At 38.8% G+C, this 21,390-nt stretch overlaps 1 protein-coding gene across 2 annotated transcripts in view; it reads left to right on the top strand.

Moving 5' to 3' along the window:
- ADAMTSL1 (ADAMTS like 1) overlaps positions 1-21,390 on the top strand; it is a 935,024-nt gene that overhangs the window by 693,511 nt on the left and 220,123 nt on the right. For both annotated transcript variants that reach the window (XM_046023640.1, XM_046023641.1), the window contains 3 exons: positions 12,916-12,966; positions 17,506-17,710; positions 18,926-19,073. In XM_046023640.1, coding sequence (XP_045879596.1) covers positions 12,916-12,966; positions 17,506-17,710; positions 18,926-19,073 — 404 coding nt within the window. The remainder of the gene's footprint in view (positions 1-12,915; positions 12,967-17,505; positions 17,711-18,925; positions 19,074-21,390) is intronic.

Here is a 21,390-nt window from a genome sequence, read left to right as displayed (position 1 = left end):
AAACCATGACTGGCCCTCAATTAGATTTAAGAATCAGATTGATTAATGAAACATCTCAGATGATGAGGAGTCATAAAAGTCCAGGTCAGCAGTCTATCTGTGGTGTGATATTCGCCTTTGTAGGTGCAACACTTCCTGGTAGATGTCTTTATCAGCTTCCTTATCCATGCATAGGAGAGAAGAAATAAAAAAAAAAAAATTCTTCTGGAAAACTGATCGTGAACTCCAAAAGATTAAAAATCCTTCCCCCAGCTCCTTGGATTTCTGAGAAACACCTCAATATTACTTTTAAATCATAGTTTAGTAAGTATAGCTACATAAAAATAAAACTTGAGATACTTGAAATAGTACATGAACAACGTGCATGAAAATCACTTTGAAGTTTTTGTTTTCTGCTGTTAACTTCCGAAAGTTTATTTTCTTGTACTCTGTCTGTTTCATATTCATGGATTCTAAATTCTACACATGATACAAAATTGCCTGTTTCAAATACTTAGCTCATAAAACTGAACTCCGACTGACAGGTTTCCATTAAAGACACAGAATCAATATTTTATAATTATATAATTTAGGTGAGGTTTAATTTAGTTTAGGTTCATGTTACACCAGATAATTATGTATTGAAAATTGGATACGGTTTAAAAACTGAATGAGGTGTTAAAATTTTGCTTGGACTTTTTTTATTTTGGAAATATTAAGAGTATGAAGCACTTTTAGCCAAGATAATTATAACTAATGCAATTCAACCCTATTTTTAAGTTATTCTATTATACATCTTTATATCTATACCAGAAGACCAGTTATGCAAAAAAGCATAGTTATCCTAATTCAGACAGGTGGGCTCAGCCAGAGGAAGACTTTGAAAGTCTTTACCTGTGTTTTCATGATAATTTGTGTGTAAATTTCTAGGAGAAATGAGGGATTCACTCCCACAACTGGGGAAAAAAAAACTCCCATAAAGAGATGACCGTGGAAGACAGTTGTGAGATAAAAGTATTTTTGTTAACAATTTTTTTTGTTTCGTTTTTTATTTGTTTATTTGTTTATACTCCTTTAGTCTCCTTTAAGGTAATGTGTATTCCCAATCTGAGGGCAGTGTTTCTTAGATTGATTTTTTTTTAAATTTCTTTTCAGCGTAACAATTTTAAGAAAATGTTTATAATTTACTCAATTTTTTTTTTTTTGGCTCCTGATTTTTATTTATCTTCTCTGTTGGAGTCATACTTGTGGCCTCTTTCTTATTATCCAAAAGCAAAAGGCCATGTTATAATGAAAGAGGTTTGCCTCTGGAATTTTTGCTTTGTCTCCATCCTATGTTATTTTAAAACATCTAATACAGCATATGTATAAATGTTGGGACAGGTGGCTATTAAGGGAAAAAAAAGAAAACTGAGAAAAGAGAAAGAAAATGCAAGTTAGAGGCAAATGTCAGGAAGCTGCTTTTTTATTGCAGAGGTGATTAAACAAAGCTGTAAAAATTAAAACTTACCAGTAGGAGAGATTTAAGAGGAAACCTCTTTAGGAAATGTAGATTTGTTGCCCCAAGGTTAAGATACTTCAGGATCACTGGGAAATTCATTGTCCTTATTTGCATACCTGGAGTCAAAGCAACTTTTCTGAATTCCAAGAGAAAACAGAAGTGATGGTTCCAGAGAAGATACTGTGTAACAAACGTCTACCCTCCCTTTAGACATCACAGAGTCAAACCCTCAAGAAACTGCTTTCTAACTACAGATATAACTGCCTCATAGTCAAATCAGGAGTGACACAATGACATTAAACTATCACCTTTGTGTCTAAAATTAGAAACCCCCAAAAGGGAAAATGTAGACGTCCTTAGTACCGACAGTCAGATATTTTTTTAATTCCAAAAGAAATTCCTTTTATCAAGCCCTTGAGGTAGTTGTTCACTTTACTTGTGTGAGACTAGGATTGGGGGCCTGTTATGTATTATTTGAAAGCAAAATCCCATTCACACAGCCAAGTTTATTGCCTGTCAAGGCTGGGAAGTACCATGGACAGCAAAAAGTACACTAAATAATTGGTCTGGAGCCCTTGGTTCATTCTGGACCTCAGTTTTCTCACCCACGAAATGGGGGTGAGAGGATTGTTTGTTGCATTAAGTTAGCGGTGTTCAGACTTGGCCTACAGAACCTGTCACTCCACAGAGTTGGTTCCCTGAATTTCATTTGGTATATTTTGAAGTGTTTTCAACAAGAACTCACAAGAAGTTCATATAGTCAAACATGTTAAACTAATTTTAACTGATTCAGCTCAGCTAAATTATAAGCATTGTTGGAACAGTTATAAAAATGTTATCCCACCAAAGTAACTACTTTTTGCCCTCATCCTTAAGTTCTTCAATATGTCTATTTGGCCAGAAAAATAAGTATCCTAAGATTGCAGGATGAGCTGTTTAGAACTTACCACTACATATCTGCTTCTCTGCGATAATAGGAATTCTCTCATTGCACACATCGGAAACCAAAACAAACCAGAAATAAATTGGCTGTGATGACCATTTGCCATAATCCTTGATGCCCAATTTTTTTTTGTTTACCAAAACAGCCTCATTGTTTACAGTAATTTACTTTGTAATAACTAAGTGTTTATAGTTGAACTAGTGAACCAAATGACATCCCCTACTCGTTTCACTCACTGATGATTTCCTCTGGTTCGCATGGTTATGGATTGGCTCATCTAAGGGTTCTTGAAGCTAAGGAGATGGTTGACACCTAGCCCATGTTTTCAAGATAATTTTTATGTTTTTATGGCTTTTTTTTCCTTCTGGTGCTTAATGCTAACTAAGAAATGTCGATGAGTTAAAAGCCCATAATGAACACAGTAAACCTCACTAACAATCTCCAGTGCCCACAAATCACCAGTGTTAATGCTTTTGCTATGTTTCTTTCCAGTCTTGTCTATAGGTCGTAACATAGATGAGATCATACTGTGTACAGTGGACACTTAGAATTCAGTGATTCAGCATTCATGGTTTCCACTATTCTAAAGCAAGCCTGAATATCCATGACATGTAGTAACTTGACATTTTGCTGAGGCAGGAATATGAGTCCCTTCTACTACTAGACCAACATTTGAGCCTACCTGGCTGCCAGAAGTTCCATCCCAAGAGAGCTTTTGTTGCTCTCTGCTGGTGTCTTTTACGCAGTCATTTTTATGAAGTGGTAAAATGGTTTGTTTCCTAGCCAAGAGTGGTCTCAAAAAGGAAGCCAAAACTTAACACTTCTAATGGAGGGGAAGAGAGAGTGAAGGTAAAAATTTAATGGCTTTTAGCTAAAATTAAGACTGTTTCTCATTGGTGGCTCAGAGCTATGACATCACTAATCCCATCATAGGCTCTCTCCAGTGTTCCGGTGGTGGTCCCAGCTAGGGTATGCCCAGAAGTCCAAGGGCATTTCCCACCTATAAGTCAGGGATCTACTGTTTCATTTGTTTTCCACTGCATTCCTTTCACCCAAGAGTATGGACCCTTTCCCCCATCACTAAGATGTTTAGAATCTAACCGAATATAAATTCCTCTCTCGTGCCTGCCATAATTACAGTTTCTGTCTTACACCACAGAGAAATTTTTTTAATGCCTTTTTCTGTTGTTTGTTTGTGCAGTGCTTTATATCATCTTTGCCTCTCAGGTGAAGGCTAAAATCCATCATGTGATGCCTACAGTTCTGTAACAATTAAAAAGGCATCATTTTAGTTCAGCTAATAAGCACCTTATGTTTTCAGTCTGGCTTTAAATGTAAGCTATACTACATTTGGCCTCATATAGCTCAGTCTATGAGACCGGAATGACTGTTAATGCTGTCTGGGGGAAATTGTGCAAGACATTGTTTGTGAGAAGATCAGAGACGCACCTTTGCAGATCTGTTCTGGCACGGGTCTCCCATGTTCCCTCCAAGGCAGTAATGAAGGGGGCTTAAATTGGCAAGGGTTGGAAAAGTGAAAAAAGTTCTCACTCATCACACTATCAGGATCACAATCATTAGCAAACAAATCTGTTCCTTGCCGAAACTGCATCCAGATTCCCCCTTCCCTCAAGGGATTCAGAGCAATAGTCCTGAGGAAATGCCCAAACTTGTTTGTCCCGAGCAGCCATTCTTGGTGTGTTCCAGTGGACTTTTTTGTCCAGCTCCATTTAATTTGACAGCAAATTGCGTAAGTCATCCCTGGCCGTGATCCAAATTGCGAACAAAATCTCAGATTGAATCTTAATGCAATTTTAAAGAAATAATCTTCATCTCGAGAGCCATTATGTGTAGTGGGCATGTAAAAACTTGGTCACGCTAACTTGGTGACTAACTAGTCCAATGGCAGTGCGGACTGGTGATTAGGAGGGGAGCTTTGGAGTGAAGAGGCTGGCTTGGGATCCTGACTCTGCCATTTACTGATTGAGTACCTTTTGGCCAGTTACGTGTTCTTACTAAGTCTCCATCTTTTATCCTGTGAAATGAGGAAAATAACAGTACTTACCTCACAGAGTCATCATGAGGAATAAATGCCCTAAGATATTTCAAGAGCTTAGCAGAATGTCTGACACATGATAAGCCCTCAGAAATGTTAGTTGCTACAGCTATTATGACTAAGATCATGATTATGATAATGTTGGTGTTACCTCAGAGAGAAACTGCTGAACTTTTCAGAAAGCAGCTTTCTCCTCCATGACCAGAAAAAGATGGGACCCCAGAATTTTCTATGGGTCTAGAAATGGAATTCTCTGTTGTTCTAACAGCAAGAGACATGAATTCCTTAAAAAAAAACTTCATCAAAGTAAATCACATGTATCAGAGTTTTAAAATGCAACAACCATGAGAAATTAAGATAATTGGCATCTCCATAATTCGCAGCGTGCAACTGCCTAATAATCCCCATTTAACCAGCTGTGAGACATTGCCATTTAACTCCAATGGGATTTATGCCAAGTCACCAAAAAAGGAGAACTCAATGTAAGAGCTAGAAAATGGTTGCCTCGTTAGCAATTAAAATATAATGAAATGTTTTCCTCATCTTCGAAGTCTTTTTGTTTTGCTACAAGATGTAAATGATTTAGAAAAGTACCAACTTCTGTTCAATCAACCTTATTTGAATATATTGCTCTGAGATGCTAACGAGTAAGCGAGAAAAAAGATCACCATAAAATCCCGTGTCCACTTTCATTCATTATCTCTAATGAGGTAAAAAAGCAGAGTTCTGATTCTTTTTAGGATGCATGGCCATACCCTTCAAGTTTTTAGTGACATTCTCACGCACACCATCAGACAATCAGTTTGTAACTCCATTATTGGGGCACTTCAGTCCTTCTACCAGACCAGCTCATGACAATCACTTGTTATTGTTATATTGTTATATTGTTATTGTTATTTTGTTATATAATTGTTATTATATATCAAAATGATAATCACTTGTTACAATACCTCTTACACTTTTGAAATGTGTAATTATTTATGTAATTCTCTTAATTAACCTGCAAGTTAATGGAACAGGTATTCGCATCATCCTCCATTTTAACCTCCTTCACTTTGGCTTTACTAACTGGTAACTTCTTTTCTTCTCTAGAACCGAGTTTTGCTACTTGTAAAATGAATAAAATATTCCTGTAGGAGAGTAGGTACAAGGACTAAATGAGATAATATACATAAAGCTCTTAGCAAGGTGCCAAGCACTCAACAGAAGTCAGCTATCATTATCAAACTGAGAGCCAAAGCTGTAAAATGACATGCTCAACATTACTTCTTTATGAAGTTTATAAAGAGCTTTCACATCTATTATCTCAATTCAGTTTTACAATCCCTGGGAGGTTAGCAAAACAGAGATTATTATCTGTATTTCCAGATAAACAAACTGAAGGCTAAAGAGGTTGAGGGATCTGCCCCAGGTTAGATTGTGCAAAAGAAAGCTGTGTTGTAAATCTAAGTGCTTCCAGTTCCAGACTTAACCTCCTCTAGAATGGAAACTCAGCTGACGCCATTCATGCTACTGATACCTTATTCTTCATGATGCCTTTAGCACCCCATAGTATCTGGTTTAAGTCCAACATAGGCCCCCACAATCAGTACAGTACTAACAACTTTGCATGTCTATGGGAAGTTTGGTCCTCTGGGTCTTTGAAAAGACTACACACCCAGGTTAGACAAGCCTCTTTTATATAAGCATAAATACTGATGTTTACTCCATCCAAAAGGTGACCAATCACTTGAGGAAGTAGAGGAAGAGATAAACAAACCCCAAAGAAATATTAGTCCCACTTACTTAAAAGCAATTCCGAAATTGCGTTCATTAATATCAAGAATATGAACCACAGAAGTAGCAATGTGAGGAAAACTTAATATAGGGGGTCAAATGATCAAAAACTCCCCAGTGGCTTTTACTGCAGAAAAATGAATATGTGCCTTAAAAATGTTTTCAAAGCCTGGATGATGGACAGGGTTCTTTGGGTCTGGTTCCAAAAGATAAATGAATGTTTAAAAAAAGATTATGACCTCTTTACAGAATATTTTCTCATTTGCTGGATCCCATCTTGCTTAGGGAGGCCCATGGTGCTTTAAGAAGTCACCAAATATTAGAGTAGGAAAGATTTTGAGATGATCACCTAGTTCAGTAGTTTTCAATTTGGGGTCCACAGAGCTGCAAGTTCTGCCTCCAGCAGCCACTAGGAAGAGGAGAGGTGAGCTAGAGCTCCGTGAGATGGGTTTCCGAGCCCCTGCTGCTACTTTTTCTTAAAACTCCTGATTTCCTCCAGTCCTTAGCTGTGGCAGAAGTTCAAATGTAAGGCCCTCAAGATCACAGAGAGTGACAGAGAGGAGAACTGACTGTCCATTTCCCAGCTCCTCAGGGGGTCCTTTTTCTTATTATACCATGATCCTTTGTGCTCTACGACCCAAGAATACATGAATATTATTGTCTTTTCCAACTTTTGGTCACCTCTCTCCTGCCCCATCCTAAACTGATGCTTAGGAAGAGATGGGTTTCTCTTGCCCCAGAGTTGTCAAGAAAAGGTAAAATACTCTCTTCTGTGCCGTTGCTCCCTCCACCACCCACAATTTCATTCATTTTTTTAATGGAGTGCCTAACTGGTACAGATTCGATGCTTGCTACCATGGCAAAGGCAAAGCAGAATCAATCAGGGACTGGGCCCCAACACTGCCCGGAGAGAGTTGTATGGTGACAAAGCATCATGACACCTGAAAGACACATGAGACAAGAATGAGGAGAGCTTTACGAGCTGTCGTGGCTATTTCTGGGAGATACCCAATGGAAGAGATGCAGAGTTAAGCCAAGCCGGCTAGAAGCGCAGGTGTCATTAAGCTGTCCTCTCTCCTCCCCAAATCCCCCAATCACCTCTGCTACCAGAGCAGCCTTCCTTAACTGCCTCCCCCCGCCCCAAAACTGTTTATCCCCCTTGCACAGATGGCAGAACTAGAGGAAGGCAAGGAATGAAACTAAAAATGTGCCCAGTGACTGACGGTTGGTTGGGGAGTTTCTTTGACCTGGTTCTGTTTATTTGCTTTAATTCTGGATGGTACTGCTTGCTTCTGTGTCTGCATACCAACAGCATGACTTCTTTGAGCGAATATGCACTAATTGCTTCTGCCCAGGGCATGGTGTTAAGAGATTCAGTAGAGAACCAATATGGATTCTGCCCCATGATATTAAACTAAAGGAAAGTTATACATAATTAGAACTTAGTAGATACTTAAAAGTGACAAGTGGAGTTAGTGCAGTGGGTGTTTGGAAGAGGAAGAGTGAATTTCTGGCCAGATGTTGAAAGGGAAATGAAAGACTGGCTTTAGAAGAGATAGACCTTGACTAAGAAATTTCACTGGGTATCATGGAGCCACTTAAGATTTTTGAGCTGGGAAATAAAATACTGGTTTCTATGACAGCAGTGAGCAGACTGGGTTGAAGCAGACAGTGCCTGCAGGCAGAAATCTGTTAGCTGACCACTGCAAAAGGCCCCAAACTTGTGTCACAAGGAGATGTCCTTGGTCAGACTTCCCAACTGGCAGAGCTGAGTTCCAGTAGGAAGCACAGGAAGGAGAAGCAACCAAAGACATCCTGTAGAGTCTGGCCTGGGTTGGGGGAAGATGGTAGTGTCTGAACACTAACCATGATCACGGGGGAAGATAATGAACTATCTGGACACGTTGAGCTTGACAAAGCTAGAGAGTATCCAGCTGTCCGGAAGTCTGTAGCTCAGGAGAAGAAGAAAGAGGTCATCAGAGATTCTCAGAAAGGGACATTTAACACCAAAAGGACTTGGTATGGTTCATTTCCATTATAGAAGGAACCCAGAACCCCACAAATTAGGCTCTCATAGAGATAGTTCCATTAGGATTTTTCTTGGAGAGAAATTTGCTAAATAGTGTGAGCCTGAATATGGATTGATTTTGAAGCCATTTAAAGTCAAGGATATGGTTCTAAAATAGCTTCTGAGGTGATTTCAAAACAGACTCGATAATCTTTAAGTGACACTTAGAATTTGAGGTGATGGTCTCATTTCACCCATTTATATCATATTTTTAAATGTTCCTGCTTTATACTTTCTCAAACTTGTATTTTGTCTTGCTTAAATATTTTAATTCTTGGGCACCTGGGTGGCTCAGTAGATTAAAGCCTCTGCCTTCGGCTCAGGTCATGATCCCAGGGATCGAGCCCCACATCGGGCTCTCTGCTAGGCAGGGAGCCTGCTTCCCTTCCTCTCTCTGCCTCTCTCTGCCTACTTGTGATCTCTCTCTCTGTCAAAGAAATAAATAAAATCTTTAAAAAAATATTTTAATTCTTGTGACTATACATTATAGAAAACTTGGAAAACAGAAAAATGTAAAAGTACAAAGGCAAACACCAGGAACTAACAACTGTTTTTATCTTTTCCTAATATATTTCTGTGACATATGTATGTGTAAATACATATAAATAAGTATATATGTTATTTACACACACATAGACACATATATATGAACTATGAAAGTGATTATATAGATTTATGAACACATGAATTTTCTTAGTATTGTGTTTCACATGGTAGGTTCTACTTTGCATTGAATTTTCTTCAGTTGCCATTACATTTGAACATTTTCTATGTCATTAAAAATAGTTCAAAAGGCTTCATGTTTATGACTGCATAATATTTCATTACATGAGTCTGTCTTAACACGGAAGCATTCTCCCATCATTGCACAGTTCAGCAAGGTGTGTGCCTTGAAAGGAGGAGGTACCCTGTTTTTTTTCTACTGACACCCTTTGAGTCGAGAATGACCTCATCCTCATCTTCTCATTTTCCCACCATAATCTCTGATGTTGGAGAGTCCAGTGGAGTCAGGTCGCTGCCCAGTGTAAGAAGTGTATGCGTGATCATGATAGTTAAAGCAATGAAGAATATATGGTTTTGCCCAAAACCAACTGTTTCTTACATCTTCTCTTGTGATCATTTTTTAAAATTGTTTTTGCCTCCTCCATGACTTCCCACCTATCATGTCTGAATGCCTGCACATGCACACATACAACACACACACACACACACACACACACACACACACACACACACCCCAAGCCCTGAACATGGGAAGAGCTTCTTAAGGTCCCTGAATGGCATCCTTTTCATCATTCTTCAATATGTACACTTTGCCTAAGAAAAAGGCCAAGTGTCTTAAAGGTAAGCAATGGGAAGTTACATTTGGGCCATAGTGCCTACCCTTGGGGGTATAGCTCAGGGGTAGAGCATTTGACTGCATAGTGCCTACCCTTCTGTGACAGTGTGATGAAAGGCCAAGGCCATAGCATGAACCCCTAGAGAGAGCAGAGCCCATGCACATGAGCATACATTAACCAGACTGGACAGAGCACCACTGTTTTGACATCTTTCTGTTTTCACAGGTGCCCCAGAATGATTTTATGAGTCTTCATCATGACCCATGCCATAGAAAGACAAATATAGCTATAGTTTTGCTGAATCCAGATTTAGAGGTCCTTGTGCAAACAAAAACACAATTTCTAAATCAGTCCAAAGCGAAGCCCAACATCTTGAATTCTATATACACTCCCTTTTATTCCACTTCTCCTCTAGCCTGTTTCCCCCAATGCCACTGACTCCATTTTAAATATCATCAGCTGATAAATCAGTTGGCAGAGATCTGCAGCGTTCATTCTAATATTGAGGATAACAAATCAAAATTTTTCAGAAGAGAAGACAACAGACTGCATTTTGCATTTAGAAGGTGATGTTGGTGTGAGTAAAAATGCTTGGGTTAGCTCAAATATAATAGCTAAGTCAATTCGATGATTTCTTAATTAACTTCTATTAGATGTATATCCAAAGTTATTAGAAGAACTTTGGAAGGTTGGAATTCTTTAAAAAATATAGCTCCTTTAAAAAGAAAATTCCCTTAATTACTAAACGTAAGAATTATTGGAGGGACGCCTGGGTGGCTCAGTTGGTTAAGCCTCTGCCTTTGGCTCAGGTCATGATCTCAGAGTCCTGGGATCGAGCCCCGCATTGGACTCTATGCTCAGCAGGAAGCCTGCTTCCCCCTCTCTCTCTGCCTGCCTCTCTGCGTACTTGAAATCTCTCTCTCTCTGTCAATAAATAAATAAAATCTTTAAAAAAAAAGAATTATTGGAAAGAGCACATGATTCTAATAAAAGATAGGATCAGTCTTTCACATTCAATTTTTTTGTCAGAAGAAGGCAGAAAAGAAGAGGAACTTTCTCTAACTTGGAAAAACAGGGAGAAAAGTTCAATGTTAGGATCCATTCCATTTTTCTGTTAGAGCTGCAGGATTTTGACTTTACTCAAAAGGCAGCATTGAGTTTCATGAATATTGTTACTTTATGGAGATGCCCATCCATACGCAATGAAAATCTAGCCTAGCAAATGAGTACAAAAACTTTAATCATACAGATAAATATAGAAATTCAGTCATGTAAGATAAACAAGCAAATTAATATGCCAATGGTTGTCTCTCCTGGGAATAGAAAAATATCTATTTTTCATAGCTTTGTTTCCCCTTGTCCTTTAAATTTAATTTCTCTCATGTATCCTCATACCTTTCAGTCATTTCTTCAGAAATTACCCTCTTTATCACTCCCTCTTATTTATGATCATCTCAAGTCAGTGCTGTTTTTATCTGATCCACCCGAGCTCACCCATTTTACCCAAAAGCTAAGATTTGCTAGCCATCTAAAAAGAACACGCAGCCATCAAAAGAAAAGAAATCTTGCCATTTGCAATGACTTATATGGAACTAGAGGGTATTATGCTGAGCGAAATAAGTCAATCAGAGAAAGACAATTATCATATGATCTCCCTGATATGAAGAATTTGAGAGGCATAGTGGGGGGGGGGGGTTGGGGGTAGGGAAGAAAAAAATGAAACAAGATGGGATTGGGAGGGAGACAAACATAAGAGACTCTTAATCTCACAAAACAAACTGAGGGTTGCTGGGAGGGGGGTGGGAGAGGGTGGTTCATTTATGGACATTGGGGAGGGTATGTGCTATGGTGAGTGCTGTGAAGTGTGTAAACCTGGCGATTCACAGACCTGTACCCCTGGGGCTAATAATACATTATATGTTAATAAAAAATTAATTAAAAAAATAAAAAATATATTGTGTCATCCTATATCAGAGAATGAAATTAAAATTGAAGCCTTAGTTTATTCATTTAAATAAAAACATCAACATTTATATCAAATGTGGATATATAAATATATACCCATCCTTCTCCCCCAGGGATACCTAGAGGCTATGTGAGTTCCTTCATTATTCAAAAGAGGGACTTCCTATCATTCGTCAGTTACAATAATACATCTCTTCTGCTCATGCCCTACCCTGTTCTGTACCACGGTTGACAGCTGTGTGTTGAGCCCTCTCTGTCTCCCACTCTTGACGGAGGGTCTATTAATAGCCCTTTTATCTGAGACCAATACGTCATAAATCTTCCACAAGCCAGGGGACGCTGCAAGAAAATCTTGCCAATTAGAAGCTTTAGCTGAAATCAGTGAAGCAGTTTAATGTAGTTTATTAGAGTCCGTAAGGCCTCTGGGGACTTCCACACACCCTATAATATCATTTCTTGTGAATCCATTAGCTATACACCCTATAAAGTCATTTCTTATAGCTCCTTTAGATTGTCTCTGAATCTCACATGTTTCCCAGGGCACCAGATAGACTAGCAACGGTCACGACCATCACAACCAGCACTGTAATAGTGGTTAACATTATATCACATTTTTATAGACCACAAAAAGATTTTTCATATTTTTTATCCATTTTAAGTTCTCTGCTTTTATCTTGGTAGGAAACTTGCTTTGATTGCTAGTTGCCTACTATATTCACTCGTTCTCTCTCCCTTCATAACAATAACCCAGTGACTGCTTTCCAGATATTTACTAAAATCTTGAGATATGCCAAGGGAAGAAATGTTTTTGCTCATGCACATTCCCGAGTTTTGGCGATCCCCAGGTACATACTCGTATACTGAGCTCTCTCTTTCATCAGGAGTGAGACAGTAACTGTAATTGCTTGTGGAGCATCTGGAAGTAACATGAATAATGATGATAATAATGACCTCATAGGATGTATAATTGGGGGGATTAAAGAACATTTACAAGCTTATTGTGTCATAGTTAATGATGAGGTGCCAAGTTTTCTCGCCACCACCCTTTCCAGTGGTATTTCCTGCTTGGATCAGAGAACTAATTATAGTAAATGCTGCCCTTGAACTTGCCCCATCCTCACGCATCTGCGAGTATAAAGATACTGAACTGTTGTAGTGTTGTTTTCAGAGACGATTATTAATGTTGTTTTGCATTTGTCTAACAAAACTTGTATAATGTAATCATTTAGTGTTTATTTTATTGTGTGTACCTTCTACTCAGAGGGTTGGCATTATTGTTCCTAACAGTGACGGATACAAGCAGATCATGCCTTATGACCTCTACCATCCCCTTCCTCGGTACGTAAATCAACCATCCTGATGCTAGAATTAGTAAATCAGCCTTCTGCTTCTTTTATGTATCTATGTAGCTGTAGACTGTGTGTTTTCCTGTAAAAGTAAGCTGGTAGAAGCATATTTTGCAACCCATCCTGAGCTCTGCCTCTGCTCAAACTCTAAGCTGGTCATTCAAAAACCAGTTTTAAGATAGGATCCTATTACATTGAAGTGGACACAGTCATTGACTCTGATTAGATACAGTGTACGGGTTATGTTGTGTCTTTCTTTAATTCCATTTGTCCTTTTCTGTTTCTCTGCAGTAGGGCCCTAGGCATTAAAGCCCTGTTGCTAACTGTTAAGCAAACACTGCCAGAGGCATTATCCCAGAACCGCAAATGTGGGATTCCAGATGTGGTATTATTCTGCCTAGGGGCTTTAAATATCTTCTTTGTGTTGCAGAGAAATTATAATTGTGTACCAAAAGGCAATGATATTGTTCAGAACATTTGGGGGACATTTTTTTCTCAAAATACCCAATTCCATGTGCTGTGCTGCTTTTTTAAAGGACGGGCCATTTTTCAACAAGAAAAAAAAAAGTGACGGAGGAACTTTTAAGAGACCTTGTTCTCTTTATTAATATATTCATACGAAAACTGGAGAGGCTCGAAAATACGCCAGTTCTTGAGTGTGTGATCTGCCGCACTGGAAACAGGTCTCCAGACAACATAAATTAGAATCGGGCTTTGATGGAACCCCTGTGCTAGGAGATGCCTTTGCTCTATCCTCCTTGCTCACTTGGACTCGAGGGCATCAGCTCCTCTTTAGAACTCAGAGTTTCCATTAGATCACAAATAGTGTGAATAATCCATGGTAGTTTCCTGAATCTCAAACCAAACCAAGCCTAGAAAATAACTTTATTCTGAACTACAAAAAAAAAAAAAAAGTTTGATTGAAAATTTCCAAACGCTTCATGAAATGGAATCCAAACAGGGGCTCATGAGGTCATTGAGCTCAGCTCCCCAGAGAGGCTTCCCTGTCCTACTCCTTCCAAGCAATCACGCTCATATGCCCTACATTTATAAACGAGTGTATTTGCACAAATATCCATATGTGTATTTAGTGCATACCACACGGGTATGCACACAGAGATTTAGATAATACATGTACCCCAGTGCAAACTGTCATCCAGCCTCTACTTAAATATTTCCAGTGACTGGTACAGAACCCACTTTTAACCATCCTAACAGTAGCATGTAGAGAGGGGCATTGAATCTTTTTAAGTTTTTCCACTATTAGTTAGCTCCCTCCCACTTTTCTATGACTATATTGATAAAGATGATAAGTGACTTTAGAATGCTGATAGATCATTTTGCTGGCTTGATCCAGAACCAAACTTCTATAGTAAGTGCTTCTTGAAAAAAGAAATGGAATGAAAATATAAGAAGATGAATTTAACTGAACCAAGATTTCATTTGATTTCAGTTTCTGTATCTGTAAAATAAGTATCCACAGGACACATATCTGTTTGTGGGAAGGCCATATATTTTATCATAAAAAAAAAGTTGGATGTCAGGGGTGAGCAACGTTGAATTTGTGTTTTTCTTATAATAGCACCCCCAAGTTTCTTTCATATCTGTGATCCCTCTTGTTTGTATTTCTCCGGTATGATTAATGCCTGTCTTAAGTTAAACTTCATTTCTTATACGTTTTAATTTCCCCCAAATGTCAGAAGCCCAATATTCTCAATGATAGATTGAAATGGGCTTCCTTAATGTTCTCCTGTGTACACATTGGCCTGTCTGTGCATCACAGTGGAAAAGGACAATCACAAATAAACAGACTGTATTTCCTACTCCTTGCACTTCTGTTACTGAGCTAATTCTAAAGTTAGATTCTGCTAAAGTTCTGCTTAATTGATAAAATCTTAGTAAATGGAAGCAATTTCTACAAATATGTTTCTACAAGAAGAATTGAATCTCCAAAATGACCCAGAGTTAAAAACTGAGGTCAAAAATGATTCTCAGATAGCAGCTACCTTCTGATCAAGGCAGAAGGCTTTCCATATTGATTATTTAAATGGGTTTTAGACCACAAGTATAGATAACAAAGCAAAGTTAATGAATTTTTAGATTTTTGTTCTTGCTTTCAGTCTTTGGGACATATACCTGAACATAATAGGAGAACGGAATCTTATTAAATCATAATTAGCATACACAAATTTTCCATATCACTCTTAGTTTTGAGAATTTCTTAAACATACTATGTGTTTTAAAAATCTAAAGCTATCAGAATTAAAATACGTGGTATATGAACTCATTTTTATTATTCCAGGGCAGGGATCTTGTATATGTGCTTTTATTCTCCACCCCCACCCCCCAAGCACTTACCTGGTCCCTGTTTTAAGATATTCCAACTGATGGCTTCTCTCAGCTTTTATTATACTTTCTTTAAAGCACTCAGACATGTTTTGCCTTGAAATTCCTCATAACCCTATTATTATGGCAAGATTCACACAATAATTTTTCACATATAGAAGTATGGGTATGATGGACCCATATTATAAATTCTTAGAATAATATTAGCATCATTTGTCTTTCTGTGACCGCTGACACTGAAAAGAATACTTATTCCTGTTTGTGAAATCACACTATGGGTCAGGTCCAAATGTTGAGACAGAAATTAATCACTGTCTCTTTAGAAGGGTCAAGTTTAGGGACGTTTGAGTACCGATTAGAAAGTGTGCTTTTTTTTATGGCATCTTAAAGTTCTAAGAGATTAAATGTGCATTCAAAAATATATTCCCACTTCACTGTCAGATCAAATCTAATGTGAATACGTACTTACATATCATTCTGAATCAGGCCTGTTATCCATATACAGAGGGAAGCTCTCCGGAGATTTACACGGAGATCAATGAGAATCGATCTAAGCCTTTTCAAGAGACACCCTCTACAGAGCTGCTTCATTCTCTTGAAAGGGCTCATAAAGTCTCTAAGGGCCAAAGAGAGGGCCTCAGTTTCCCCATAATAGCATTTTCTTTTGTCTCTCCTGGGGAAATATGCATAGGAAAACAATAGCACTTGGCAGCACATTTAGGCTGTTGGCAATAGAGGTAACAGTTGTTGCCTAGACTCAAACGGTGCAGAGAAAATGTGGAGGAAAATCCTCTGTTAACTGCGAAACACACCATATCCACGCTCATGCAAAAGAGAAGTCAGGTTCCCAATATACATGAACTCTTACTTAAAGGATAATTGATATCTCCACGGTATGCCTTTGCAAAATTTTTACATTTAACTTTCCAAGTAGATCGACTTGGTGACATTTTGTTTCTCTCTCGTTAAAATTATATGCCTCCTAATTGTAAGAGAAATCTTGAAGTTCCTTAGCCATTCTCAGCAACAAGCAGAACATATGCAGGAAAGACAGGCTCAGTCTCAGTATTTCTATTTTTAAAAATTCTATATTCTCTAAATCTGCAGGATGAGAGAAAAGAATCAGGCAAAAATATCTGTCAGCTTCTGGTCCCAAATGCTTCAGAGCTGTGTAGAGCTCTAAAAAAATCAATGGAACTCTCTTAAATGTTATTGATAATATTGTAATCTTCTCCCTTAGGTAACTGTATCTTTAGATTCCAATGCCATCAGCCTTCCAATCCAAATCAAACTTTCTTCACAATTCAGTTTTCCAATCCAAATCAAACTTTCTTCACAATTCCCACAGTTCTTTGTCCGGGAAATGCTAACTGCCAGTATCCCTCAACAGTTAAGGAATGAGAAGATAATACCTCACACTATTAATTTTGCTTGTTAGTGTAATGATGGGCTAGTTTCAACATCAGAATTGTGCTGAGTCCATATAGTCCCATAGCTGATGATTGTAGAAACAAGGGAGAGGGGATGAACGTTTGGTTTACCTTGACCATTCATGAGCTTCTCAATGTAAAAGTTTCCAGAAGCTAAGTGATAAAGCAATGCATTGAAAATGGGAAATAAAGCCCAGGTGCAAACTGTTCGTGTTAACTGAGTAACCAGTTGTAATCTTGACAAAGATATTGAGTGACATTTAGTAAACATATATTTTTTATATTTTAATATTATAAATACTAATATTAAGTATCTATATTAAATATTATATCTATTTTAAATATGTAAATATTTTAAATATTATATATAACAAAGATACAGGATATATTTATAAAATATGAAATAATATAAATATGATACACAGAATATATATTCAAACTATAAGGAGAGGGACTGAATAGTCCTCTTCTGAGTAGGTTACAGACAGCCCAGGTCGCCCTGTGGACAACTCTCAAAAGAGTGATTTCTTACACTTTCGCAGAGTTTCGAGGTTTCCAGAGCACTTTTGCCGACACTGAATCCTTTGCTCTCCCTCATCTGCTATTAGGTATTAGATGGCTTTCCGATCTGTGGACCGTAGCCTCTCAGAACCTGATTGCCCCAATAGGCACTGGGAACGGGGTTGGTCGGAAAGGTCACTGAGGAGGTTTGGCAATGTGCATGTCCGCCCTGATGACTCCCCTTGCTTCTGTAGGTGGGAGGCCACCCCGTGGACCGCGTGCTCCTCCTCGTGTGGGGGGGGCATCCAGAGCCGGGCAGTTTCCTGTGTGGAGGAGGACATCCAGGGGCATGTCACCTCAGTGGAAGAGTGGAAATGCATGTACACCCCTAAGATGCCCATCGTGCAGCCCTGCAACATTTTTGACTGTCCTAAATGGCTGGCACAGGAGTGGTCTCCGGTAACTGTGCCCTCTTTCTTTGTTCATTAGGAGAGTAAGTCCACTCTTCCCTCTCATCGCCATGACCCCGCTGGCTACCCTGGGCAGCTCCCCACTGCTCTTGAGGTGTCCAGAAGCCATCCAGTTTAGCTCCTGACATAGGCACGCCCCAAACCCAGCATAGCCGGTGTAAACATGTAGATATACATAACTTCTTCAAGTTACTCCAAGAAGCCTCTGTCTCTCATAACATTCCCTCGAGTAGCAAAGAGAGGCCAGGGTCTGTCAAGATTCAGTGAGGCCAAATGACTGATCCGCAATGTCTAGAAGGTGCTCCGATGATAGAGCTCAGTAGACCACAGTTGGGTTTTGGGTTATTTCTTATCCAAAAAGGGTAAAGAGTAGATTCTGATTAAAAGTATCTGTATTTTCATTGAAAAAAATATGAAATGGAAATGGAAAAATAAGTAGAACGGGGAGGAAGTAGGATAATTAAAAGCAGAACATTCTAGAACATTAGGGAAACTGTTGCAGCAGCTTAAATAATATGTTATTTGGGGTTTCCTGGCTGCTAATGCAAAAGGTTTGAAATGGCAAAAGAGATAGAAAGATGAGGAGGTCAACTCTGTGCCCCGAGCCACAGAGTTGGCAAAAGACTTCTCACTTCACCGTGTGGCTTTGGGGCAGCAGGATCAGAGCTGTGACATTTCTCTCTATCTAGACTTGCTCCCTGGCGTCTAGAAGCACTGAGGTGCCGTCTACATCTGGCCATTGAGTCAACCCCCTGAAACATTTTTGACCATGTCAGTATAATCAATCGGATCAGCCATGCTGCAATATAAATTTACTATATGGCAGTTTACAAAGGGTTAATGTCCATGTGGGAGCTAACGAAGTGACTAAATAAAGTCAAATGCAGTGTTAGTAATCAAAAGTGAGCGCACTCTACAGTTTCTTTTCTCCTTTTTGCGGCTTGGTTTGGGACTCAGCACACAGGGGTGCTTAAGGAATGCTGCCGAACTAATCTAAGTCTAAGAAATTGAAAGTGATTGAATTTTCAGCCACCTTCACCCTAAATACCAAATAGAACAAAGACTCCATGAATGGTAAGAAATGGTACAAAACCACCGGGAGTCCTTATGTAAAAGCAGCCCTTAAAAGACTCTTGAGTGAGAAACGAGGCAAAGGAAACAAAGCTTGGCTATGAGTCTCCTCTCTCTTGCATTCTCCTTCCAGTGCACGGTGACATGTGGCCAGGGCCTCAGGTATCGAGTGGTCCTCTGCATTGACCATCGTGGGATGCACACAGGAGGTTGTAGCCCCAAAACCAAGCCCCACATAAAAGAGGAATGCGTCATACCCACTCCCTGCTATAAACCCAAAGGTAACTCAACAGGTGCTCCATTATGGATCTTTTCATTGTTATGTGTCTTCTTTGCGGACTGTTTGAAATTCCTGGGATATTTTTAAAGGTCCCTAGTGTTCTCAATTAACCCTTTTATGGACCTTAGACTCTACTAAGTGGGCTTAACTCTTCCTAAAAATCTTTCCAATCATTTTGCTTGCAAATTGTTATTAAGTGCTACATACATACATAATTCTCTCCTGGGCTGTGAAGCTGTTTGAAGACTGTTGCTGAAAAGTATCAACTGCATCTGCTTGAAAGGAGATATTGTAGAGATGTTGGAGAAATGCATGTGTAATTTACTAGTCACCTTTCTTGCTGTTAGAAATAATGTGGTCAATCGGAGAGTGTCTACTTTGGGAAGCAGCAAAGGCATTAGGAGTACTCATACTGCTCATGGCTGAAACAGAAAGGAGTTGCTTCTTAAATTGAAAATTAAAACATTAATACGAGACAAGATTCCAGAACCATAATTTGAAATGGAAATCTGGAATAAATTGGAATTTAACAGATACTGCAAATAGTTTATAAAAAGCAAATTTTGGAGAAGTTTTACTGAGTGAGCAAGGTTTGTTACAATTGCACAGACTGGCACTTAGGCTGATTGGACTTACTTTGCTGATATTGCTGCCAACCGCGTCAAGAAAATAGAAAATACCCAAGTCGCAAACAATTCAGAAGTAGAGAACTCCTTATTAGAAGCTACCTCCTATTATTAAATATGATTCCCTTTTGTTTCTTAATTCAACCATTACATTTCCCAGAAAATCAGCCACCGTGTACCTCTTTATTTACTATAGGGTGCCCTTGGTGGGAGTGAATGGCATCATGAAATCTAAATGATATGATGGAAATAAAACTCAAAATACCCCAAATCCTGATTCATTGTAATAAATACATATCTCTCCCTCCATTTCTCAGTAAACTGAAGTTCAGTTTCCTCATCTGTAAAATGGGGCTAGTAATAGTAACTACCTCAGAGATATGTGAGTATTACATGAGATATAGTGCAGACAGGATGCTTAGCTCACTGCCTGAGTAATTAATTAATTAATTAATACAGTCAGTTCTCCACACGTGTCACCTTCCACTCCTGACTATCATCAGTGTCCTCACCTACGGGAGGAAGAGGCCACCAGTACCTCTGACAGGATCCACTTCAAACAGACAATAGAGAATGGCAGGCCTCACAGTGCCGGCTGAACGCTTCCTCACTGAAACAGAATTGGCAGACACGGCACGGCTGACTGAGTCACTTAGTTGGGAGACGTGGGCTACCTGTAAAACGATGTATGCATAAGGGGCCTGTGTCCCTGTGTTTAAACATTAGCAGATCCTTCCGGCCTTAGCGGTTTTATGTTTCTCACTTGCTTTGTCTTCTGACAAGAAACGATTGCTGCACACAGAGGACAAGAAGTGATGCCCCTAACTTAAATAGTCCTTTATTTATTAGCTCTGTCTTTACCAGGCCACTTCAGAGAAAGAGAAGCAGTTTGTGGTTAACTATCGAGAATGAAATCTGGATTTTCACAACTAAGTAGTGAGCGTGGTTCTCTAAACATCATTAAAATGCCATATAATTCTATGGTGTATGCATAGAGAGACATATTTCTTTCATCTTTACAATTATATGTCATAAAATGGTGATAGAGCTTCACTGGCTCATACTATAAAGGCAAATATCCCTATAAATGATCCTAGTAAATATGTCAAAATGGGAATCTTGGCAGTTACTTCTGTAGGAGCCGTTAGAACCTCTTTCTTTTTCTCCTTTACAGTTTTTTGGGGTTTTTTTTTTCTTCTTTTTCCAGGAAGTAGTTAGGAAGCTTGTCCTGAATTGTGTAGCCAAAGCTAGATAAAGAGGTGAAGCCATCAAATTATGGGTCGCAGACCCTAAATTGCTCATATTCTGGCTGTCCGTGAGCCTTAGGGGGGCATGGAAGGAGTCAGAGACTTAAAGCAATGTTTTGTGAATTTCGGAGTGGCAGCCTGATTTGTTTGTGACAATATGGCATAGATCATTTCACCAGAAAGAAAAAGGAAAAATGAGTTAGAATTTGTTGAAGTATTACAGTATAATTTATTGCACTTCGTGTTCATCTCTAAAGATAAATATTCTATCTTTTTAACAGGAAATCGTGAAGAAATGCTTTGATGACTCTTTGTATACATGTCGAGTCAGTGTTACTAATGACTTTCATAAGAAAAAAAAAAACTCCCCTTTGCTCTTCAACATAATAAAAGGGCAGCAAAAAGACTAGTACTAAACATTTAAAAAAATTTTTTTTCTTGATAT

This window comes from Meles meles, chromosome 11, assembly GCF_922984935.1.
Source record: "Meles meles chromosome 11, mMelMel3.1 paternal haplotype, whole genome shotgun sequence".
NCBI lineage: Eukaryota > Metazoa > Chordata > Mammalia > Carnivora > Mustelidae > Meles > Meles meles.
Note: the sequence above shows the minus strand (reverse complement) of the source record. Positions and strands in the feature narration are given on the sequence as shown.